The following is a 26,502-nucleotide window of genomic DNA, read 5'->3' as shown; positions in this document are numbered from 1 at the left end:
ACTTAATTTTAACTATTAAAAAATAATATATACATGGTATACAACCTTTTTATATGTCTTTGATAGTTAAACAATAAACATGCATCATCAAACATGTATACAAGGAAAATGAACCACCAAAACATGTACTACATCACTTTAGTCACATTATCAAAATAGAATTGAAAACCAAAACCAATCATGCTCCACTTAGTGATCAATAATTTTAAAAAAGAATATCATAACCACAATAACCCAAGCAAGCACAACAGAGAGGTGTCAGGTCACAATTGGGCAGCAACTCAACTCAATATCACAACTAAAAGGAACTGTCGAATTATTATTCTGAAGTTTCTAAAACCCAACCAACTAACTCCATGATGCGTTTGAAATGGTGCTGTTAGAGAGTTAGCATGCAACCATCATCACACCAAGGGGCACACTCTCTCTTTCCCCTTGTGCTTCTCTCTGTATCCTACCAAAGCGACAAACAAACACAAAACAATAACACAGCCTCCAAACGAACGGTTATATTACACCTTTCTCTCTCTCTCTCTCCTCTTACGATAGAACACCAAAAAGAGATGCTGCACCCATTGGGACCCGCGAATGTCTCACGACCGTTCGCGACATCCTCGAAAATCCTCCGCAGATCTCGCAACTCGGCAGAGAGAGAGAGAGAAGATTGTTGGATTGTGTCGCTTTTGGAAGAGAGAGAGAGAGAGAGAGAGAGAGAGAGAAACGCAGAAAGGAAGGAGCGAGGGAGGAGCAACAAAGCCACCATCTTTCCCTCTTTCTCGTTGATTCTGTTTCTGGGTTTCGCTCCGTTTTCCTCGGAGGCGGTGCTCGCGACCCGTTTCCGCCGCTAAAATGGGTTGCGCGAGCTCGAAGAAGACGGTCGCCGGAGCCGGTGATTCTACGCCGGAGGGGCCGTGCGTGGTGCCTTCAAGTTCTCGGAGGCGGAGCAATAATGGGTTGGGGAGAAACCAAAACGGCGTCGTCGGGGAGGCGCGTGAGGGGGAGGCGCGTGAGGAATGGAGCAAGGGGAGCTTGAGAGAGGGGAATGGGTCTGTGTCTTTAAGGTTGTCGTGTAGGTTTGTGGAGGCTGAGCAGAATGCGGCTGGGTGGCCACCTTGGCTTACATCTGTTGCTGGGGAAGCCATTCAAGGGTGGGTCCCACTCAAAACGGATTCTTTTGAGAGATTGGATAAGGTACCTCAACAACCCCCATTTCCCAACTTGTTAGTTATATATCAATTATATCAATGCATGGATTCAGCATTTAAGTTTGTAATCATCTGTTTCATTCTCTAAGTTGGTTCAAATTCATGTTATTAATTAATTAACCAATATTATGTTTGTTGGAGAAAAATTGGGCTTGAAGCTCCCAAGCAAGTTTTAGATTGAGGTCTGTGAATGAAAAAAATAAACAATAGTAATTGGAATTTGGAAGAGGAAAACAGATAGTTGGTCAGGCTGGTAACGAAAAAGAATTGATGTAATGATGGAATTAAATGAAAAAAGGGACAAAACTTAGATGTAGATTGTTAACGTATTTAATATTGTTATCGGATTAGAATTAGAGTTTCATTTAGATAATGTAAGTAATAAAAGTTTTGCATTAGATGTCAACACTTTTTTTTTTCCGGCAATGTTAGCACAGGTTAATGAAGTAAAACTCCAATTTTAACTGGAGAATAATATTTTCTAAGTTTTGTAGTTTAAAAAATTGTTGCTTTATGGGGATTTTGTTATTTGTAAATGATAGTTGGGTCAACTGTTAAAAAAAATGATAGTTGGTCAAGTTCATGTAGCCTTTAACTTTTTCAGTAATGATTTTGTTTGAAGATGGAAATAAGCTTTGTAGTGTGACAGACCAGATTATGAGATGCAGGCATTTTTTTTTTAACTTTTTATTATTTGGAGGAGAATTAATGAAGGCAATGGGACAGTAGTTTTCTTATACTTAAAGTTTTCAATTTTGGAGGCAACTTCAATTGTGTTGCAGCAATGTCTTATGTAAAACAAAGCTAATTACCTCTTCATCTTTTTTTTCTTCTTCTACAGTTCTTCAAGCAAAACCTTACAATATTAAAAAGTTCCAGGTTATTAATTCAATTTTGAAAAGTATTACTTGGTGAAAAAATTTAACACACTTATTCCCTGTCAAAGATTCAATGACTAGTGACTTTTTTTTTTTCTTTTCTTAATTCAGACTTGGAATCCAAACCGGCTGTGTAAAGGTTGGTAAAACCATGACATAGACAGAAAATTTAACTATTAGTCTATTATGAATATGAAAATATTTATGTTAGATTTGTGAATCAGCTCATGAGCTTGTAAAGAACAGAGACTCTGAGCAAGCTAAACTTAGCGTGATCAAATTCCTAGCTACAACATTTCATTTCTTTGATCTACAATGACACATTTCATGTTTTCTGATGCACTTATCCAAGCTAGAATTTCTTGGCCTTAATTATAGCTTATTGTCATCATGTGGTCAACATTTATCTATTTATGACATTTTCTTTTAACATTTCCCTCTCTGTAGATTGGACAAGGTACATATAGCAGTGTATTCCAAGCACGCGAAGTTAAAACTGGGAGGATGGTTGCCCTGAAGAAGGTGCACTTTGACAAATTTCAAGCAGAAAGCATTAGGTTCATGGCAAGAGAAATATTAATTCTCCGCACACTTGACCACCCAAACATCATGAAATTGGAGGGTATAATCACTTCAAAACTATCAAATAGCATATACCTTGTATTTGAATACATGGAGCATGACCTTGCTGGCCTAGTCGCTTCTCCTGACATAAAGTTCACTGACTCACAGGTTTGTCTTAGTCTGCATTTCATTACATAATTTTGTGTGCTATTAGGTTGGTTGCTTTAGTTTAATGCTACATTAGATGTTACCTTAATTGTTATTTCATGTTTTTCTCAAACAGATTAAGTGTTACATGAGACAGCTATTAAGTGGAATTGAGCATTGTCACCTTAAAGGTATTATGCATCGAGACATTAAAGTATCTAATATATTAGTGAACAATGAAGGTGTTCTCAAGATAGCAGATTTTGGATTAGCCAATACCCTTGTCCCAAATAGTAAGCAACCCTTAACAAGTCGTGTGGTGACTCTATGGTATCGTCCTCCTGAGAACTTGTTGGGATCAACAAATTATGGAGTTTCAGTGGATCTATGGAGTGTTGGTTGTGTATTTGCTGAACTTTTTCTGGGGAAGCCCATCCTTAAGGGGAGAACTGAGGTAACCTCATTATCAATGTATATAATGAAAATTTTAATTTATGAGGAGTGCTAGTAACACACTCTACTATTGGTTGGAATTTATTAAAAATCCCAAAATTATAAGTGGGGATCATTAAATTTGAAGTGAGATCACGAAATTTTGAGATTTTCAATAAGTTTCAGCTAATAGTAGAGGGTGTGTTCAAATTAGTATGTTAAGGAGTCTTTTACTATGATTTCTCTTAATTTATATACACTGTTAAAACATTTTTACATCCCTAACAGAAATTTACCTTATCGGTACATCACATTAATTAATAGGATCATGAAATTGCCATATGGCTTTGACTTCAGTGAGATAAAAATCAAGACATTATTCATCCTTCTAAGGATAATCAAACAAGATAAATTCAAAGAAAAATAATGATACAAAGGAATTTACTAGGCTAGACTAGCAATGCATCTGTCAGGCTAACACTAAAACTTTGGTGGCTTGATTTGTTGTATATTCTTCTTTAATCTACAGGTTGAACAATTACACAAAATTTTCAAGCTTTGTGGTTCTCCACCAGAGGAGTTCTGGAAAAAGAATAAGCTTCCTCTGGCCACAATGTTTAAGCCTCGGACTAATTACAAAACTTCTCTTAAGGAGCGGTGTAGGGGTTTTCCTGCAACTGCTGTAAACCTACTAGAGACCTTACTTTCCATTGATCCCTCTAAACGTGGGACTGCCTCCTCTGCCCTCATGTCTGAGGTGAATTCTTTATGCATTTTATTCTTCTTCCTTTTTTTAATAAGATTTATCTTTATCATAAAGAATGAGTTTCATGGGTTAACTTTGAGGATGGTGTTTCATGTGTAATTTTCATAATTGTTATTCTGAAAATGCTATGCTATTAAGATGTTTGCTCACTGTTGCCTATTGCACAGAATTAAGTTTGATTTCTGATTCTATGTTTCATGTTGTACCTTCTGTAGTATTTCAGCACCAAGCCATATGCTTGTAATCCATCACTCCTGCCAAAGTATCCACCAAGCAAAGAAATGGATGCCAAAAATTGGGAAGATGTGCGCAGGTATATCATATGTGGTCAGTGGTCTTGTCTTCTATTCTTAGAAAATAGTCACGATAAAGCTATTTTATTCTTGATTTTTTCTCATGCTTTGAGTCTTATTCATGAATCTAGTTATCATTATTCTACGGAATGAAAATTAAAGGTTGCATCATCTTCAAAGGCCAAGGCCTAATATTTCGCCACATCCACATATATTCATTCTATCAAAACCTTATGCAGGAGAATTAGGCATCTCAAGTGAAAAAGTTGGTAATTATAAACCAGGGGAATAAGTTATTCATTGTTTTTTATCTTTATATTCATAATCTCCTTATGGTTTTAAATATTCATTTAAACCATTAACCTGGCATCTTAAGTAATCAAATGATTCAAAATTTAACCAAATGTTTCTATTGAAATTTTGTTTGATTTATTTCCTATTTCTGTGACCGAAGTCTTAATCTTATGCTCAGGAAAAAGAATGGAGGTAAAGTGAGAGAGGCCGTAACATCAAAAAGGCAAAGACAAGTCCACAAAGTTTCCCATGACCATATCAATTTCAACAAACCAGCTTTGAAAGAGGTGCTCTTGCTTTAATTGCACAATGCCACACGACTAGAAAAAAAAATAGCTACTTTTATTCACTTGCCTTTTTTCTTTGTGAAGGAAATGCAGAATGATTCTCAAAATGCTGCTCCAGATGATGGTAGGGCACATGTTACAAAAGGAAAAGTAGCAGGAGCTATGCATAAAGAGCAACCAAAGCCTTCATATGATGCGAAGTCAGAGGCTGCCCAAGTGGTGAATGGTTGCAATGGATACAGTGTATACTCAGGACCATCACCAGTCTCGGGATCTAGTGGCTTTACATGGGCTAAAAGGAGAAAACCAAAAGCTTCATCCATATTGTCAAATGGCTCAATAAGAAAAGTCAGTGCTCTGGATCCAACCTTTGCAAAAGGCACATATGTTTTAACAGAACATGGGATAGAAGTTTCAGAAAGGAAACATAGTTACAACACAAACCATCAGGATGTGACTTCCAACTATGTATCAAAAAAGTACCTGGCTCCTCGTGTTCAACAAAAATCATTTGATGTAGCTGATACATACAACTCAAATTATTACATGGACTTTGATTTCACAGATAAAATGGATGCTTTGATAGATACTCAGGTAAGTTATGAAATCCTCAGGTGAATGTAAACACTTTTTGTGATCAAACAAAACCTTAAGGTTATCATTGTTGGTCATGGCCAATGTACCACTTTTTATAATATAAACTGAAATCATCTCAGGCTTGGCAACTAACTCCCAACACGTGTTTTTTACTAATAGCTGGAGATAATTATTTTCTAGTGTATTTAATTTTGATTCACTAGTGGTTGTGTAAAACTTTCTTTACTATTATAAAAAGAGTAATCTATAACTTAATTCTCCAAGGATCAGTAACATCAACATGATTCTCAAATGATAATTTTATTCCTCAAGTGTCATTAATTTAGTTCTAGTGAATAGTAACTTCTTAAATGATAATTTAATTCCTCAAATGTCACTAGAGGACCAAACTGGTGTATATCATTTGCAAACTAAATTATTGTTCTTAGAATCTTTCAATGACCAAATAAGGGTTTCTTATTATTTTTTGCTTACTTTTGATGGAAATTTAGTTGTGATGTTTTCACAAAGTGAGGATCGTATATGAAATCTTGATATGAAAATTCCTATTATTCTATTTCTATTAGTTTGCATCTTATTTTATGCACCAAAACTTTTACAGGGCCACAGAAAACATGGTGAGCCTGTGGAGCCAAAAATAATCCCATCAGATAAAAATGATGAGATGTTGCATTGGAATGAACATAGTATGCGACAATGTCTTCGTAAATCGAGGTTTGGAAGAGGTAAAGAAACTACTTTTATCATGGGTGATGATGTTACACACAAAATTTACTAATTTAGTGAAACAAACTTATTACACCTTCATTCTGTGCTATTAGATCACCGGGAGTCTATTGCATCATTTAGTGAAAAAAATGATTGTTTCACAACACATTGTTTTTATACTTTTTTTCACACTTGTAAAATGTCAAATCACCAAATACTTAAAAGATGAGAGAGATCAAAAGGTACAATCTTTTTAAAAGAAATTTTAATTATAAATAAATTTATACAACTTACACATAAGAGAAATAAGAAGACGAGCTAGCAAAGTGTGAAATAAGATAAATGGTATTGAGAGAGGCAGAGAGAAACTGAAGTTTTATCGAAGTTGTTGTATGAATATAATATCTCAACCACTTTCCTTATCCTATAACTTTTTTGGATGGTCTAGAATATATACAAAAAAAGTTGTTTAAAAAATATTGCAATATAACTCGTTATAAATGCCAATATATCAATTTTGTGTATTACAGACCAATGACACAAGGATCATAGGAGTGGGATTAATCCAACATCTACAAAAGGGGTGCTCGACCAAACATTGTGGCCATTGATGGACTTCTGAACCATTCTAACTTCTGACTTCAGCTCTCTTGATTTGATATCTTTGGCGACAGTAATCCCCTCCTTTTGTTCACTAGACTAGAGTTAAGTGTTCATACAGGTTTATAGTACATAGTAGGACTAACACTGAATTATGTATAGGATTACATGACAGCAACAAATTGCACTGCCCACGTGTAGTGATATGTTTAAAGAAAGGTTAAAATTTCTTATAGAATTTTTTTCCTCCGTAACCTACTAGTAGATGTACTCATTTATTTATTTATATTTTTTTTTTTGTTGTCTTTCGTGGTTCTAATTCTTACATAAACTAGAATGAACCCCACAATTGATCATGTTTGGTGCAAAGTCTCATGTTATACTACTACAATGAAAGCCTTCTACATCGATTATTTGTAACTTATAACATTGATTATTGACCATCGTCGTATCAGGTGTTGTAGAAAGTGTGGACATCTACGACGACGGTTGTAATGAACCGTTGTAAAATGTATAATATTCTAAGACAATCTTAAGGACAACCGTTTTAGAATGTATTTTTTTTTTTTATAATTAATTTCACTTTTTGTAGTCATCTCTACATGATGAACAACATGCAACTACATCGTTTCAGATACAAGACAACGAGAGAGGAAAGAGATCAAAAGATTTAACCAAATAATGGTTACAAATGTATTTAATGTATGTATATACAAGAGCAACATCAAAGTCAATATCTAAAGATTGTACCAATCTAAAAGAATTTAAGTACTATATTGACGGCCAAACTATCATCAAGAATTCAAGATACATGAAAAATATATGAACAACTTTTTAAAGCATATAAGAGGCCTGCAAACACAAAACTGAAGCAACTAGCAAAACTTAATTATGACTTATTCTTTGTAGCTGATACATACAATTATGTTCATTTTTTTCCTCTATAAATATTATCGATAGATATTTAGTACAAGTTATTACATAATAAAATCAAAACTTCCAATTAGTTAATTTTTTTAAAATGATATCCTAATAATAATTATATAATAAATATAAAAAATGTTAATAAAACATAATTAGAGAAACATAATGATGAAATATAGTTTATTCAAACATATCTGCAATTCATAGTTACTTGAGCATGATAGATTTAATAAATTTAGTATAAAAATATGTTTAACATCACTATTATAGTGAGATGATTTTAATATCAATACATTTTCTTGGCTGGATCCTTGCATATTTCGAGCTCAATGTGAAGCTCACTTCCGTGCCAGCTCCTTTGGCAAATACCCTTTTCACCACTGCAGCTGCAGCTTCCAATTATTATGGCAATGATGGAATCATATATGAGAACCTTGAAAAGAGCACGGCTAACACGGTCTAATCAATCCTTTGTCTGAATTTTGCCACACATGATCCTTACCCTTTGATTTTCATTTTGTATATAATTTTTCCATTATAATGTAGATTAATTTGATTATGTGCTATAGGAATTGAATGACAAGAAGAGGTTAGCTACTATAGGAGCGAACTTTGCAAGAGCATACACGATGGACTAGGCTGCAAAATATAACTATTCACTAACTGTCACGGTACGTCCAGAAATAAACAGAACATCAAAAGCAATGTCATTCCAAATGTTGGAAATGCCATTTAAGATAACACCCAGAAAGCATAAAGCCCTTAATGTTTGGAAATAAAAACAATTATAAAAAAAACATCTCTTCAAGCAAGAAGGAGTATTGCTATCTAAAAAGAGATAAACCTAAGGCTAAGGCTATGCTTAGATTTCCGTTCTAAATGCGGTGCATGAATTCCAAGAAAAATCTAATGGTTCACAAACTCAACGTTGCAAAATGAAGGATTTGGATGCTTTTGCAAATCTCATTTTGCCCTAAAAGTCTCTTTGCAACAATAAAACAAATATATATGCACTAAGTCTCTTCACTTAATAGCCTGAAGCTTTCTTGAGAATAGAAAATGTCAAAGTCTACTAATGTATGATCACCCCACAATGGATCACAAGGCATTTCCATGACCACAAGACTCCTGGAGCTTGTTGTGTCCATGTCACTGTAGGCTTCTCCAACACATCTATCAAGAAAATATGGCAGAAGTAGGATCTCACCTGTGGGGACTCTACAGAGTGGAAAAATAACCCTAGAAGGGAGGACAACACTTTTTTGTTGCTCCCACATGTAGTCCATCAAAATCCACAACTTCAAATTTCTGCTATTATTGTACGTGTGTCCAGGCAAACACAAACAACCATGAATTTCCATGAGATTCAGGTGCTTCAAATTCCAAACAACTCCCTCCAGATATCTTGGAGGAGCAGGCATGACCCCTGAACTGTTCAGTCCCCACATCGAATCTAAGAAGACCAGTTGAACATGTCCAATAAATAGCACCATTCACACAAAGGCCCTTCTTACCAAAAGCGGACAAAAGGTCATGGTACATCAAAGCATAGTGTCTTTTAGGAGAAATAACCCTCCATGAAGTGTCACAATGAAAACCTTGACCTCATGATGAGAACCACCTTGATACATAACCATGCCAAGAACTTTGAACTCATCTTGATCAGCGTTGTATCCAAAATGAGTTGACTTGCAAAATCTTTGTCTATAGATTGATCAAGGGGGAGAGTAATAACCTGTCTAGTGGTGGGGTTTGCTACGAGAGTGAAAGCATTGACACGAGAAGAAAACTTAACAGTGCATTTGGGGTGGATACAAAGCAAACCGTTGACACACTGGGCACGTGTTTTGGAGAATTTAAGGTTTGGGAGGATAAAGAGGAGTGAGGGAGATGGGAGTGTTGTCATGGTGTGTGTCTTAAGTGAGTACACTAACAAATGAAGACATAATATAATGTTTATGTACAAAGCCGTGTATGGCCATGAAGACAACAATTGCATTGAAATGTGTTTTAAGATTCATAACCAATCCAAAATAAAAAAATAAAAAATTATGTTTTGAGTCCTTAAATTTTTTATTTTTAGTTTCTAAATTGTTAAGTCTTTTTATAGTTTTTAATTTTTTTTTCTTACTTTTAGTTCTTTAATTTTTTTCTATCCTTATTTTTAATCATTTTAAGGAACTAAAAGTAAAGACGAAAAAAAATTAAGAGACTAAAAGTTACAATGAAATAAAAGTTAAATGACTAAATATCAATAAAAAATTCAGGGATTAAATACAATTCTTTTAAAAAATTTAACGAATAAAAAATAGTAAATCCAAAAGAAAATATTGGAAATATAATGCAAAAGTGCTTCATATATAGTTGTAAGTTGAGCTAAAATTACAATGTTTGTATCTGCATTTGTACACCTGCTTCATTCAGACTCAGAATATTAGACACATTCTTTATTATATTTGGAATTCAACATTTTGAGTACAAGACTATCTTAAAAAGAAAAGAACTAAATCCACACCATATTGGAATAAAATACAGACTTCTTCAGCTTCAGCGCGTTAGTAAGAAATCTATATTTCGAAATTATCATGTGGAAAAGTTATTTTAAAGCCGGGCTAAAATACTTCTTTTTTTTTGAGAAAAAAGCTGGGCTAAAATACTTGATCATCATCAAAATGTACAGACATATTAAGTCTGTGAAAAATAAGTACTAAATTAGAAAACGTAATTAACTAAAGTTATTAAAAAAAAGAAGATAAACAAATAATAGTCGTAAGATGTTAATATAATGAAAGCAATGAAATGGAATGACCAATAATGACTTACTGCATATAGAAATGTAAATGGCAAGAATAAGGATGGGAGAATCACAAATACATAGTGTATGCTTGATTTAGCAGTACGTTTAAAGTATATCACCTTTCCTTTATTTTTATGACCAATATATAATGAAAAGTATTATTGAGTTGCTTTAATTTTATAACGGTATTACCACAGTTTTGATTGCGTGTGGGTCTATCGCCAAACCAAACACTCTCATAACAAGTTTCTTATCTTATTTTTATATTTTAAAATTATATTAACAATGATTTTTATTGATTAACAATGTAAACTTTTTTACACCAAGATTACCTAATCTTAAACTCATTATTAAATGTAAGCAGCTAAGAAAAAAAAAGTTGAGTTAGAATTTTTTGAATTATTAACTCCAACATAAAATAATACTATACAGTCTTCATAAATAACTACGATATTTGTTTCAGGCTTTCAACATCAATCCTAGTGCATTGAGAGATGAAATACAGCTGCAACTATCAAATGTCAAATGTCAATTGATCACCCGTCCCTTGTAAGATTTTCTTTTACACAAGTTGTCCTCCTGTCCTCATTTTCATCTATCCTTTTAAATTCTTATTTATTTTAACTTAAAAATAACAAAATAATGTAAACAATATGAATGTTATTAGTCACTACCCGTAAACATTAAAAAAAAAACAGATATATTTAATAAAATATATAATATTTAATACATTAAAATTTTAAAATATTGTATTTATATTTAATAATTTTTAACTTATCAGTAATTTTTAATTATGATACTATTTATTTTGTCAAAATAGTTTATAACCTGATTAAAAACTCCTCAAAATTCTTACAAAACACACTTTCATGCAACAAAGTACTACACTCCACATACAAAATTATTTTATAATCCACTTCTAAATTTAATATACTTTTTTTTTACAGAAATTTAATATAATTTAAAATTCAGAAAATAAACACGTATATTACTTATGTCTTTTCATGCATTCAATTTAAAAATTCGTTTTTAATATATCTTCATCATATCAAGATTCGTTCCAGATATCCATTTTCCATTCCCAAAATGATCTGGTAATCTTGTTCTATTATTCCTTGAAAAAGATATAGTCAACCCAATGACATGGAGATTCGTAACAATATTTTGTTTCAAAATGCCAACAGAAATTAAAAAAAAAAATCGAAACTTGGACCAATTCCTGGATCGATTCGATACAGGGCTGCAAACAGAATATGCCCTCGAATTGAACTTTTTCACAATTACCAAATATTGCTTAGTCTTACTTTTTAGTATTATATTTTAACTTAAAACCAATTGATACGAAGCTGTTTAACACACGTGTATTTTGAAAATTGAAATAGGTGGTGATGGTGATGTGACACTTTCTAACATTGAGTACTGATTAAATTATGGAATTTAATCTCACTGTATCTTCTTTTTCAACAGAATATGTCCTTCAATTTAACTGTTACACAAAATTACCATATACTTTTCTCATGCTCAGTTTTGAGCACTCATTGAATAATGAAATTTAATCTCACTTTATGTTTTCCTTATATATATCACTAACAACATATCTGATTCCAGGCTAATTTTCAATTCAGTATCAGTTTAAGTTCCAAAACCACAGTTTGATCTCCTTGTGTATTCTGCAACTAGTTGAGCAAGAGATGAAGAATTGTTCTTAAGTAGTTTCTTTGGTGAATCATATTCCTCAATGAGCCCTGAAGAATTGATATGAAGAGAAATCATATCCACATTCATGATGAAAAAAAAAGTAAAAGAACTGACAAATAAAGAAGAAAAAAAGAAAGTGATGCTTACCTTGATTTAGAAACAGAACCATGTCACTATCCAGGATTGAAGTTATTCTATGAGCAATGGTAATGACTGTACATTCTGAAAAATGTTGCTTCACTGTTTGCTGAATAATATTATCTGTGGCTGTATCAACTGAGGCAGTAGCTTCATCAAGCACCAATATCTTGCTTTTCTTTAGTAGAACGCGGCCGAGGCACACCAATTGCCTTTGGCCCATACTCCAATTTTCTCCATTCTCAGTAACTTCAAAAACTCAAGATGATAAGTAATACCATAATCAATAAAAAGCACAAATAAGTATTTAATAAGGGCAAATAATGGGGGAAAATTAAATGTTTTATAGGAATTGTAAAATGCCTTATAAAAAGGACCATCAATTCTTTCTAAATGGTGCCTTATATTGTGGACCAGAGGGAGTACTTTCTCACCACATGTAGTCATATAATTAGTAAGTGTCACTAGTAACACACCCTATATCTATGTTCAAAGTTTTGAGAAGTCAAACCTGAGGAGTCAAGTTTCCCTTCTTTCTTCCTTACTTCATCTCCAAGTTGGCACATATCTAGAGCCTAAAATATAACTTATATATTAATATATGCATAACTTGCACTAAAAGAGGCAACACAAGTTCTTCATAATGTCAGAAAATCCAAATTACCTCCCAAATCTGTTCATCTGTGTATTCTTCCAGGGGGTCCAAGTTGCTTCGAACAGTCCCTTCAAACATTGTTGGATCCTGTGGAATAATGCTCAGTCTGGACCTCAAATCATGAATTCCAATCAAAGATATGTCAACACTATCTATCAATATCTGTCCAGCAACAGGTTCAAGAAGTCGAAAAAGTGTTAGCACTAGAGTTGATTTTCCACTTCCTGTTCTTCCCACAATGCCAGTTTTTGCTCCAGCAGCGAAAGTGCAAGTAAGACCACGTAAAATTAGAGGCAAATGAGGCGCATATCGAACCTGAATCACCCACTTCCTCGTTAATAAAAAAGATCAGGACATATTTGTAACCAAGTTTATCCTTCAATTCAGAATGAAGCAAATGAATAACTTTTGAAAGGTACCTGTAAATCCTGGATATGAACTTCTCCAAATGATGGCCAAGAATGATCTGGTTGGTTGTCTTTTATTGTAAGAGGAGCTTCACTTGGGATGGAGGTGTATTGAAGTATTCTTTCTACGGATATAAATTCATTTTCCAAATTGCAAAGATCCCAGATTAAATTATATTGTAGTTCATTTAGATTAAGCCCATACGTCACAGCTAATCCCGCAATGCCTTGACAAAAACAAAATTGAAGTAGGAAAGGAATGAAGTTTTATGCCTAATGTTATAAAGAGTAATGTATATATGACTAGTGAATGTATGTAATCCAAAGTACTTACCCGGAGCAGTAATTGAATTTGGAAAAGATATCAAGGAAACCAAACAGAAGGCAAATGTGGTAATGGATAGAATATCCAATCTGAAAGCCAACCATTCTATTGCACTGGCACTGTATAATCTGGGTTGAGAATATCTATCTATCAGTTTCATATGTATGTCATTAAATCTCGATTCTTGCTCAAAACATCTTATGGTTGTTGATCCAGAAATTGTTTCCGAAAAATGTTGTATAACAGGAGCTTGGCATATACCAACTAATCGTGCCAGTTCCCGTGCTGATGCAGAATAGTATCGCTGCATATATTGAAGCACTCTTTTAGCATACATAATACTATTGTTAATTTGCACAATAATATTAGAGAGATTACATTGTTCTCTTTCTTCTTCCTCTCAGAACTCTTGAGAATTATGATAAAATCAATTTCACTTTAAATGTTGAATCAATGAGGAAAACATGTTCCTTGAAAGACAAAAAAGGAGGAATAAAAGTCAACATCAGATTCATTAAGTGACTTCTGATGTTAGTGGTGTCATATGATATTGGTTAGACATTGTCCAGAAAACTACCTGGTACCATATGCAAGTGGCCGTGATAGGAATCAATACTATAAACACCTGCCATGCAGCTTGAGACATCACAACAATAGTTCCCAAGAGGTGAATCAAAATGAAGGTAAATACCCATACCAAATATGAAATGCTTATGTCTATTGTGTTTTGATCTGTTGAAGCCTGCAACATAAATTAAAACCAAAAGTTTAGACAGCAAATATATTCAACATGGTCAATTGAAAAAGGAAATAGAGAAATCAAACTGTCATAAATAATTTACTGTCATGATCAATTAAAAATAAGTTGTCTCTTCAAATTAAACCAGTCAAGAAGAATCAACAAATTGTGACATACTCTATTAAGGATTCTCCCACTTGGGGTGGCATCAAAAAATGACATTGGTGCTCGGAAAAAGCAAAAATGCATTTTATTAAAGAGTATAGTGGCTGTCTTGTATCCAGCTATCTCTCTAAGAACTGATATGACAAGGTTGAAAAATGAACTTCCAATCGCCAAAGCAACATAGACAACCATAAGGGTAAAGCTTTCAATACCAGTTTCTGCAGTTGCAGAAATAGGAGTTTCTAAAGTCATCCAATAGTTGCTTCCAATCTGAAAAACCGTGGTAAGTGTCTGTGAGAGCAATATAAAGGGTACAAAAGCTCCTCCATAAGCTGTTGTGATGTATTTCCAGTAGACCTTAAACCGAACTCTACCCTTTTCCCGTTCTTCCTCTTGAATCAGTTGGCCTTTTGGCTTAACTGTGTCATCTGACTTATCATGATGGTCATCTATGTTTTTCTCTTCTTGCTCAAGTTCAAAATATCTTAATGAATCTGAGTCCTTTGTGGAGATATTCACTGTTTCAAGTGTGGGAATTCTCTCTGAGGACATAACTGAAGACAAAGCTTCTCTATGTGCACCTACAAGTTCCATAAAATCAGTGTCTGACCTGAGAATGTCATTGTATTTTCCTGATTGAGTTATCCTTCCTTCTCTCATGACCTACACAAATTGTAAGCAAAAGAAAAACATTGATAACAGTAAATTCTGATATTTATTTGAATTCATTAGAATGAAAAATACGAATGACTTACCAATATTAGATCAGCATCAGGTAAGAACTCTACTTGATGAGTTATGTATATCACAGTTTTTGTTTTTAGAAGGCCAAGCAGACACTCCTGCAACGTTGTGTAGTAGTAAATGTAACATTAGATAACAGCTTGTCCTTCCAAATGCATAACACAACTAGTCAAATTGTATTACAAAGATATAATCTATTACAAACAAGAAGAATTCAATTCAATGAGGTTATAGCTGTATCCATGCCCATAATATACTGCTGGAATTTATAGAGACCAGAAACATAAAATTCTGGATGTGTGGCCACACAAGAAAGGACAAAATTCAGAATGATTGTATATTAGGAGACATTGGTGCGGCACCAATTGAGAAAAAGAAAAGTTTGTTAAGGTGGTTATGCTCAAACAAGGCTGCTGAAGCACGGTGTGGAGAGTAGAGTGCTTGCTTTTTAACTCTGGAAAAGAGTGGCGGGAACCAAAGGAAATAGGAAGATATTGTTAAGTGGGATATCATAATGAATAATATCCCTTCGAATTTTGTCTTTCTTGAGTCTGATGTCATCTACAATCCATGAGCTGATCTAACCTACCGGTATGAGACTTTTATTGTTGGTTGTAAACTGAGGACTTCTAAACTCACTGTTAGTTAATTTTTGAGACATTTATATAAGAATACAGTGAAGTTAATGTTCAAATTTTGGATGTTTATTCAAGTTATTTGAATAAGTTCTCCTAATTGATTGTTCCTTTACTTTAGGAGATTTTTTTTTTTTTTTTATAAAATTGCTAGAATCTCGATCATGCACTTCCTTATGGTTAGGAAGTCCCACATTACTTGCCTCAATTTTTGAGGTGTAACTTATATATTTGTTGGACAACTTTACTTAGTGTCAACTAGTTTTAAACTAAAATCTAACAGTTATGACTTTTTGCTTATTTCAAATATTATAAATGTATAAGGTTGGATGAGAAATAAAAGTATAATTCACATGTCCTTCTTTTCTCAACTTCAATGTATTCTTCACTGATTCACTGTTTTTTTCTTTTGCTTCCATAAAAACAAAAATTTGGTATCTGAGCAATCTTCTTATAGGACCTGTGAAAATGGAAACTGAACCGCACTTTTCAACAAATTGGAGAAAACTGTGATCTTTGGCAGTGACAATGGAGTCCTACTTGGAGGCTTTGGAGTTTGGACCTTTGGGAATCTGTGGAAGAGGATTAAGAAGTTCCACCCGCCACATAATCCTACCATGACCCAAATAAAAGAATCACAAGGAGAGAAAAACTAGGAAGGCAAAGGCAAAACCATGTCTATTTGTTGGTGTTTCAACAGCCATTCTCACAAGAATCATGGCACTCAAGAAAGCCAACGCAATAAAAGGATACAAAGCATGGAGGTGCTAAATTTAACGAGGGCATTCAAGTTGCAAAAAATGAAAGAGTCCAAGACAATCAAAAAACACTCAAACAGATTGTTTGGCATTGCTAATAAGGTTATTGGGCACTGATTTTTCTGATTCAACAATTGTAAAAAAAGTTCTGATAACAATCCCAGAGAGATATGAATTATGAAGAGCCTATAATCACCTTGGAGAATACAAAATACCTGTCTAGGATCACTTTGGCAAAAGTCTTACATGCCTTGCAGGCACAAGGGCAACGAAGGCTTATGAGACAAGAGCACACAGTTGAAGGTGCTCTGCCAGCCAAGTAGAAGTAAATTAGGAATAACAAAAAGAAAAATTACAACGGGAACCGGACCTCAAGTAGTGAAACCACTGCAAACATCCAAATTGATGGCAAGGGAAGAAAGAAAAATTATCCACCTTGACAACACAGTGGAAGAACAGGAGGTCCCCCATTCAAATGCTAGAAAAGACCAAATGTGAAGGGTAGCAAGTGCAATCGGATTGGACATGAAGCCGTAATATTCTGAAGCAAACTTCTACAACTCAAACATGATGCCTAAATTGTTGAGAAAGATAAAAGAAACTAGATTTTCATGGCAGCATGTTTTTCAACTAGGCGTACATTAGAATGCTGGCTAATGAATAGTGGTTGCACAAACCACATGACATGATAGAAACTTTCTTCAAGGATTTGAAGCCCACTAAAGTCTCAAAAGTCAGAATAGGGAATGGTGGCTTCATTTCTGAAATTACAAGTTGAGGTATAAAGACAAACATCTTTCTGTAATTGATATTGACCAAAATTTGCTCAGTCTGTTAGTTGACAGAAAAAAGATTTAAAGTCTCCATTTAAGATCAACACTATCTTATCTATAATGCAACAGGTTGGGCAGGTTGGGAGATTCCAAGGGTTAAAATGAAAGGTAAAAGCTTTTCATTTGATCCAACAAATTAGTAGATAGCCTACTGGATTGAAGTCAATGTTTCAGTTATTGAATTAGTTATTTTAAGCAATAGCTTGTTCTTTTTCTTTAGGAGAAAGTTTGTTTGTTTGGAAAAAAGATTGCAAGAATCTTGATCATGTACTTGTTTTTGAATTTCTGGTCTTCTTATTTCAAATATTATAAATTAAAAGGTTGCTTGAGAAATAAAAGTAGAATGATTTCCCTTATCCTTCTTCCAACTTCCAAATCATTATTCTTTGCTTCTCTCTCTCCTTTCAATTTTCTTCCATAAAACCAACAATTTAGGAAGACTGAAAGATTTCAATAATTTGGAAATCTCAAATTAATTTACAAAAAACAAAATAATGCACTGAAAAGTGAAAACTATAGAGTTTAGATAAACAGTACCCTAAAGAGATGAGATCCTGTATGAGCATCCACAGAACTGAAGGGATCATCAAACAAATAAATGTCAGCATCTTGGTAAAGAGCACGGGCTATTTGTACTCTTTGCTTCTGTCCACCACTCAAATTGATTCCTTTCTCTCCAATGATGGTTTGATCACCAAATGGTAGAACCTCCAGGTCTTTTGTCAAGGAACATGCTTCTAGCACCTTCTCATACTTTTCCCTGTCCATCTCCTTGCCAAATAATATGTTCTCTTCTATCTTGCCACTTTCTACCCATGGTGATTGAGAAACATAAGCCTTTGATCCACACACCTTTAGGGTCCCAGATATCTTAGGTATTTCACCTATTATACAAGAAAGTAAGCTAGATTTGCCTGATGCAACAGTACCACAAACAGCAACCCTCATACCATGAAAAACTGTGAGATTTATGTTTTTCAATGTTGTGTTAAGGGAAGATAAATTCCAAGAGAAATTTCCATTTACTAATTCAATTGCTATGTCAGAACTACCCCGTGGAAGTTTCTCCACTACATCAGTCTGCAAGTCATCTAGACTAAGAAATGATGTAATCCTATCAAAAGAAACCTTAGTTTGTGCAATCATTGAAATTGTGTCAGGAAGACTGTATATGGGCATTTGAAGAATTTCGAATGTTGCAAGTGCAGATAAGATTTTCCCTGATTCAAGTGGGATGCCTATAAGAAAGCAAGCACTGAAAGTGACAACAGCAATAAAAGTTGGGGCATTAAACAAGAGACATGTCATAGTAGCTGAGCTAACTAGAAATTTCTTTAGCAATGTCTCCTCAGTCTTCCTAAGATGAAAAATCTTTGATAAGAACTTCATCTCCCATGCTTGCAGTTTTAGAATCTTCATATTCTTTAGAATCTCAGACGTCACCTTCATTCTTTTATCTTTGAACTCCATTATCTTACCTTGGAACTTTTCTTGCAATGATGCCACAGGAAGGTTTAGCAACATCACAATTACAGTGGCAGCAAAAGCAGCTATTGAAGCAACCCCGACACTTTTGTAGAGAATTAACATGGCCAACGCAACTTTCAGAACACATATCCATGGAGCATGCATGTGCCAACAAAGTTCATCGACCCTTTCCGCATCCACAGTCATTAAGTTGATGATTTCCCCACTGCTGTATCCTTCCTTTGATTGACAGGAAAGAGTCAGACCTTTAGCATAGATCATTGCCACCAACATTGATTGCATCCTTACTCCAACCTGCTCCAAGTTAAATCTGCCGTGCCTATCTGGAAGACACTCAACAAGCTTTGCTGCAACAAATGCTATAGCCAACATATAGCCTTCATTTTTAAACTTGTGTTCCTGGTTGAAGTATTGAACAAGGCTTTCAATAAGATAGGGTCCAACAAAAGAAGCACAGGTGCATAAGAATTCTAACAAACCGGATAAAACGATCCCTTTCCATGTTGAGAAGATTAACACTTTCACCAGCTTAAGAGTGGTCACTCTCCTAAGGTCACTACCACACTCTGACTCGAGATTGTTTCTAAAAGTTGTAAAAGCCCCATAGGCACTGTCATCGGCGGCAAGCAGTGGGAGGTCCTCATGATCTAAAGTCTTCTCATTGCCAAGACTTAATAGTGGACTGATCCATGAAAAAGTAAGAATGCTGAAAAATCCCGCATTTGAATAGCAAGTTAAATTTTCATTTCCTATGGTCTTACTGGGATCAGAACTGTTGTTTACACTAGAGCCACCATTCAAAAGGACCTCTTCAAGAGAGGCAAGTTTTTCCATATTACTGATAGATTGCCTTGCTATTTAAATTGTGTTTTCTGTCAGAATTTTTGCCTGCAGTCCGAAATTCTTGTTGTTGACTTGAATCTTCCTCTCTGTTTATATCATGTTAGCCATCAGAATTTTTTGTGCTTTCCAAAATCCTGGTTGATGGATGGCCTAGAATTCTGCGTAATGTCTAAATTTGGTTTGCAGGAAGTATTTCTGCCCATTATCCAAAACTCTGGTTGCTGTCTGGAGTTCTGCTTGCTGTCCAAATTTTGTGGCTGTCAATTATAATTTTCTGCTGTTCAATGTTTCAAACTGCAGTTAAATACTTTTGTGTCCAACATATTTCTGTCTAGCTACAAAAATGTTGTCTATAATCTATAATAACTATTTTATTTTTGTATACATTTACTTGCTTCACACCCATGAAGTGTGTGTAGAAAATTTGTGGATCTTGAATCCTTATCATTATGGTACTTATAGATATGTGCTATCAAGTTAACTCACCATTCAGCCTACTCTTTAAAGATGTCCATATAAGTGAGTCCTAACAAGTATCTTGATGTGAATTGAGATGCATGATCTAATATCTGAGCTAACTTTTGTTCTTTCAGAATGGTTTCAATTACATAGGATACCAAATTGAGCCATACTGACCTTTGAACGAGGAATAGTGTCTATTTACCAAATATCAATTACTAAAGGGCTATTAATCGTGTCAGAATCTCTATATATACACACTTTTACTATTATACAATAATTGAGATTTTGATGATAGTCTAGCAGTATGAACTATTTCTGGTGCTAAAGTTTCCTCAATTATAATAAAATTTAGGTTAAATTACTCATTTGGTTTCTATACTTTCAGGATTCTTACTTTTTTAGTCCTTATAATTTGAAAATGTTTTTTTTAGTCTCTATAGTTTATATTTTAATTCTAATTTTGAAAGTGATTTTTTTAGTCCCTATATTTTTCAAATTATAGGGAAGAGAATTAAAATGCAAACTATAAAGACTTAAAAAAACACTTTTAAATTACAGGAACTAAAGAGAATTAAAATATAAACTATAGGAACTAAAAAAATCATTTTTAAACGGACTAAAAAGGTAAGAATCATGAAATTATAGGAAAAACATATTAATGATTTTCAAAAAGGCCATTCCAGAGAGGTCCAATCCCTCCTCCTCCAATTATTTCTTCTCCATTTCAGAAACTCCCCCCTGCCCTCACCCCTATCTTCGCCCTCTTTGGTTGTTGCTTCCATTTCCCTTGCTTCCAAGCACCCTTTTAAAATTTAGGAGAAAATTAAGACTACCTATCATTTTCTACTTCACTTGAGCAATTCTTTGGCATGGGTCAGGCCCTGCACAGTGTCGATTGTCAAGTGCCCTCACTAATAAACTTTTTTGCTTTAATACCTGAATAAAACCATATATGGACTTGTATTGAATGTAATGGAATGCCTGGACTACTTGAAGTTAGTTTTGGAATGCATATTTCTGCTTGTGTAAAACTAGTTGGTTAATTACGTTACGCATATACACAGCATTATCTATATTCCAAACAAATAGAAGGACCTAAAAAAAGTCTTTTTTAATAATGGAGTATAATCTAAGCCTAATATAAATTCAGTAATCACTTATAAAGAATGAAGGGTGAATGGTGACTACATGATGTAATTGTTGCTCTTTTAAGTGTATTGAAGGACTAAATCAGAATTTTCATTTTTTTAAGAACTAAATTCTCTATGTTTTACACTTTCGGGAATAAAAATGATTATTTATCCATAAATAAAATTAATAGGTGCCATATTCATGAACTTGTGTCTCTTTAATAATTTTCTGTCTTCATTTAACTTTAGCAAAAAAATTTAGTATATCTTACCATCCTTTTTTTTTTATCCATAAGAATAAAAGACAAGTATCAGGTTTATAATATCTAGCACACTCTGCTCAACATTAATTCTCTAAAATAAAGATTTAAATTCTTGTTACTAAAGGGAATCTGCATGTATTTTTCCCTTGATCTTGAACGAAACGCTTAGACCTACTTATTAATTTCTAGTACCTAAAGGTGGAGAATAAGCATTTTTCTTTAATGGAACTTATAATCAAGGGCGTTACACTTTTCATAAACTACTAAGTTTATAACAAGGTGACAAGAAACAACAGCATTGGGAGAAGAGTAACAACATACCTTAGTTTTAAAGAAAGTAAACACAAAAACAGCAAAACCAACAAGAAGGCTCCACTTTGGGTAAACTTTTGTGGGTAAAGATTGAAGAGTAATGTTTGACTTGACTTTGCTCCAAAGTGAGAGTTCTCTAAACATATAAAGGTGGCTAGTTTCTAGTGAGCGAGTGAGTTAAGTGGGGGACTTCGGGAGAGGATGTTGGAGATAGACATGTATAAAGTTAGGAAATTGGTGAATTCCATTTTTGATGGTTGGAGTTGGAGCTTTGGAAGATGATGATGATGTTGATCATATTGCTCCACAGCAAAATTTTGTTTCAACTTTCAATAGCTTCTGACTCTTCGAGTTCAAAAACTGGGGGAATCACCTCTTGTATTTTATTATTTTAATAGGAATTAAAAACTGGGGGAATCACCTCTTGTATTTTATTATTTTAATTTTCTAACATTGAAATATCTAAGTTGTAGTAAAGGTCTGTTTTTTCCTACCTCAACCTTTTATTAAGTAATATTTTAAGTTTTGGGTCATGACGTTGATGCATTTTCTTATAGGGATTAAAGAAAATAATTCTATCATGTTCTTTGAAGAAGGCTTGCGCGGTTGGAGGTTTTTCTTTTTATTTTTTTAATTTTTTTGAGTTGAAAGAGAAAGATTATGCTGACACAGCAAAAAAATAAGGCTAACAAAATTGCTCACGTGTTTAACTGTTAATATCATAGCATAATACGTTTCATATCTAATAAATTATGACTTGCAATAGCTCTAAATTCAATTAGTGGGTGCGAGAGTTGTTCGTAACAGTTTTAACTTTTCAATTTAGAATTGCATAGCTAATAGAAGTGACACGTTGCATGATTGTTTTGTTATTACTAAAGATTCCATTTTACTAGTCTTAAAGTCTATAATTTGGTAGATAATGTTTGAACAGAGACTTGGATTTTTATGGTAGAAGAGTAACTAAATGTGCCTTAATTATGTGCATTGCTGTCACCTTAGTGAAATTAAAGAGAAGAATAGTGTTTGAGAAAAGAGATTTTACTATTACTATGTTAATGTTCTGTTCACACTCTCGAATGGGTATGCAATTGAACTATTGTCAGTTTGTATCTATCCATGCATATTTCTTAGCATTTTATATTTCCTTTTGTCAATCACAATGTTTTATTTATTTCTCCATACATTTTCTTTTAAATCTATGTCAACACTAAAGCCAATGCTAGAACTATATTCAACATCCTTGTATGATGGATATTGTAGAATATTTCACTGAATTGAATTCAATTGATGTTATATGACTCGTACAATGGTGGCCTAATTATAGGCATAATTATCTAACGAAACAATATAAAACATGATAACTTAATAATGAAATAAGCTTAATTTCTGAAGAGAAGTTGGTGGCGTGCTGCAATGAGGCCTATGGTATAGGCAATACCATTACCAGCTACCAGAATCTTCACATACAACTTTTCATTTCAAATTTACAATTTGCAAAGACAGTGTGCATTAAATTGTTGGTATTGCAGCAAGCTTATCATCAGTCCACTAGAAAATTTTCTTTATCAATAAAAGTTGCTAAGTTTCTACGTCATTTAGCAATACATGTTAATCATCCTCTATATTTCTTTTCCTCTGAATTTTCTTTTGAACAGAAATACATGACTGCAGGAGTTGCATCCAACTTAAACACCTTAACTCCCACTTTATACAAAGGTAACTAATACATATATTTGTTTCTATTGATGAACGCTGTTCCCTCCAATTAACTGAAAACCCTCAGCATTCACCATCAAGGGTCATTAGCATGGGCATTTGACCATTGTCATTAAGATCAATCTTGTTCAATCTAAGGCAGCACAATACTTTCTCCGGAAGCTCTTCTTGTTTCTGTGCCTCTTATCAGAAATTTAGAGAGATGGTCAATCTCAGTTGAAGGCTAACCATACATTACTAAAAAAGTTGTTATTTACGACGTGCGTTCAACCACGGTTAATTCAAAAACGTCGTTGTTAAACGTGCGGTGGCATTCCTGTAAATATGACTATTATTTTAAAGTCTATTTTTGTAAAACCGTTTTTGAATAATGTAAAACAAAAGCGGTTTTTACAAAACCGTCTTTGTTTGAGGGAAAATTTGAATTTTTTTGAAAATTTGAAAGCCTCATTTCGCGTGCTCTCCTGTTCCCAATACACCACTCTCTCTCTCTCTTCAGCACTGCTCTCTCTCTCTCTTCCTTTGCCTAGTTGCCCTTATCTCTTCCCGAACCTTATCTCTTCATTTCTCATTAACCCCACCAATCCTCTACCACAATGCCGCTACTCTGTTTCCTTCTTTCTTCATCTTTGCATCATGGCCAGAGATTCTTTTCAGTCTCAATCCTCCACTTCAACAGCCACGTGACCAAGACCAGCAGGCATGGCTCCCTGCAGTTTCGTCACCGCCACTGCCGGCATGCGCCGCTGCCATCTCGGCGACAAAAACAGCTCTACCAACATCGGCATTGGATGCGACAGTAGCAACATGCTGAGGTTCTACACGGATGATGCCTCGGGGCTGAAGATTTCACCGATGGTGGTGCTCATGATGAGCCTCTGCTTTATCGACTTTGTCACTGCGCTCCACGTGTTCGGCAAACTCTACCGCTCCAAATCTGGTGGCACCGTTTGATCTTTTGGATATGTAGTTCCGATTCGTACCCGATCGCTTTGTTTTCGGTTTTTTAATTCCGTAATTTAGTTAACACTTGCTATTTTGTAGTTGTGAAATCAAATCGTTGACTATCTTCTTACTATTGTTAATGGAAAGTCGCTTTTATTTTTGCTTTGGCCTTAATCATCGATCTATTATTTTGCTTAAACATGTATCTTAATGAGTTAGGTTTGCGATTGTTCCTTTTTCTCAAAGGAATTTGATGGTTTCTTTTGGACAAGTTATATTTGATCAAAGTTTGTTTCCTTGTTATCAATGAATCTTCTTTCGATGTCATTGAAATCATATATTACTACGTCGTTTTCGTCTAAAGCCCGACCTAAAAAGCATACGTTTTGACGTTGTTGCTACGTCAACAACGTCTTCGAAGGTGAAGCTTCAACTACGGTCGTGACGTCAGTCCCGTCGCAGGAATCACAGCTTTCTAAAACGGTGTATAATGATCGTCGTAGATTGGTCAGAGGTCTACAACGACGTCGCATTTAAAGACAGGCCTGCACCGTTGTTGAACGCCAACAAGGACCGATGTAAAATGGATTTTTTCTAACAGTGATATAATGCTAGAAAAAGGGTTGTAGTGTCTCAAAATAGAACATCCAAGTTCATTTAAAACTTGATCTCCATGAATGCATGTTTTATTATTTTATGCCTGATTTGGTAAAAAAAAATCTGCTTAGAATGGGTGAGAAAAAATGATATACGGTAAGCATAGGAATTCATATGCATGTTGTAGCAGACGCTAGGAAGGGTTGATGTGTTTTTTAATTGAAGCCTGCTAAAGAAAAAGGGTGGTTATATGGAGTCATAGCAAAGTTTAAAAACCATAGATTTTATTTTGATGGATGTGGATGCCAAATATTATATCTAAGAATACCAAAGTACACAAACATGGGAGAATACCTGAATGGTTAGGCCTAGATCAAGAATGCCATCTTTCAAACGATCTCGAAATGAATCAAGTCATTTTCTTGATATGTAGCTAAATCGATGAATGTCCAAATCAATCTCAATATAGTTAGGACCCTATTGGGAGCAGAATAAACAAAAAGTCAATTCCTTGTCAGATGCAACAACATATGTTTGGATTACCTGTGAGGAGAAATTCTATAATAGAAAAAAAATGAGCTAAGGGTACCCTAACATCTTAATTAAGTCGTCATGACTTACTATGCAGAAAAAAAGTAAAAATTATGGAAAAATCACAGTAGTTGAAACATAAGAAAATTCATGTTTTGATATATCTCTTTAATTATGCGAGTCCCAATCAAGAGAAAGGAACTGACGTATCCTTCCGACCAAAGGTGCATGGGGATGAAAGTTAGAGACACCACCGAGGATGAACTGATTTGCCATTTTAGAGTATAATTCACAAATGATGGGCCACCAACCATTTGACAGGAAATGTTCAAAGCATGAAAGATTGCATGCAGTTCAGCATTAGGGCTTGTAGAAGACCCATAAAAAACATGCAAGACATTCAATCCAACGAGCAGTAGATCTCGGATGATGCAACCAAAACCACAGTGACCAGGATTACAAACTTGCTTCCATTTGTGTTAATCTTGTAAACTCCAACAGAGGGCACTGGCAGTTTTTTGAGGAGCCCCGGTTGGCAGAGTGGTAGCAACCACCAACCAAGTTACGAAGACTTAAGATCTGCGAAATAGTTGAAGTAATGCTATAAACTTGATCTTCAAATA

At 34.3% G+C, this 26,502-nt stretch overlaps 2 protein-coding genes and 1 pseudogene across 6 annotated transcripts; 2 read left to right on the top strand and 1 right to left on the bottom strand.

Moving 5' to 3' along the window:
* The first annotated feature begins 233 nt into the window (after positions 1–233).
* On the top strand, positions 234–7,127 carry LOC114395199 (protein IMPAIRED IN BABA-INDUCED STERILITY 1-like). Of its 2 annotated transcripts, none has more exons than XM_028356915.1 (9): positions 234–1,191; positions 2,531–2,815; positions 2,931–3,248; positions 3,756–3,983; positions 4,208–4,305; positions 4,758–4,866; positions 4,960–5,460; positions 6,065–6,188; positions 6,702–6,970. In XM_028356915.1, the coding sequence occupies exons 1-9, from the start codon at positions 850–852 to the stop codon at positions 6,707–6,709; spliced, it is 2,013 nt and encodes a 670-aa protein (XP_028212716.1). In that variant the 5' UTR covers positions 234–849; the 3' UTR covers positions 6,710–6,970. The 2 variants fall into 2 exon arrangements, with proteins under 2 accessions (XP_028212716.1, XP_028212715.1); XM_028356914.1 differs by having other exon boundaries at positions 235–1,191; positions 4,951–5,460; positions 6,702–7,127.
* A 4,762-nt stretch (positions 7,128–11,889) lies between these two features.
* On the bottom strand, positions 11,890–22,225 carry LOC114395796 (ABC transporter C family member 3-like). 4 transcript variants are annotated; one of them, XM_028357642.1, is made up of 12 exons: positions 22,097–22,225; positions 18,127–20,197; positions 15,375–15,461; positions 14,632–15,282; positions 14,413–14,457; positions 14,293–14,340; positions 13,725–14,019; positions 13,403–13,617; positions 12,993–13,298; positions 12,840–12,903; positions 12,338–12,577; positions 11,890–12,237 (listed from the first exon to the last, which is right to left on the bottom strand). In XM_028357642.1, exons 2-12 carry the CDS (start codon positions 19,909–19,911, stop codon positions 12,125–12,127), a joined length of 3,849 nt encoding a protein of 1,282 aa, XP_028213443.1. In that variant the 5' UTR covers positions 19,912–20,197; positions 22,097–22,225; the 3' UTR covers positions 11,890–12,124. The 4 variants fall into 4 exon arrangements, with proteins under 4 accessions (XP_028213443.1, XP_028213440.1, XP_028213441.1 ...); XM_028357639.1 differs by having other exon boundaries at positions 11,892–12,237; positions 14,293–14,457; XM_028357640.1 differs by having other exon boundaries at positions 11,892–12,237; positions 14,293–14,457; positions 18,127–20,194; positions 22,097–22,206.
* A 2,022-nt stretch (positions 22,226–24,247) lies between these two features.
* Positions 24,248–24,925, top strand: LOC114394801 (annotated as a pseudogene).
* Positions 24,926–26,502: the final 1,577 nt, after the last annotated feature.

Source organism: Glycine soja, chromosome 18 (assembly GCF_004193775.1).
Source record: "Glycine soja cultivar W05 chromosome 18, ASM419377v2, whole genome shotgun sequence".
NCBI lineage: Eukaryota > Viridiplantae > Streptophyta > Magnoliopsida > Fabales > Fabaceae > Glycine > Glycine soja.
Note: the sequence above shows the minus strand (reverse complement) of the source record. Positions and strands in the feature narration are given on the sequence as shown.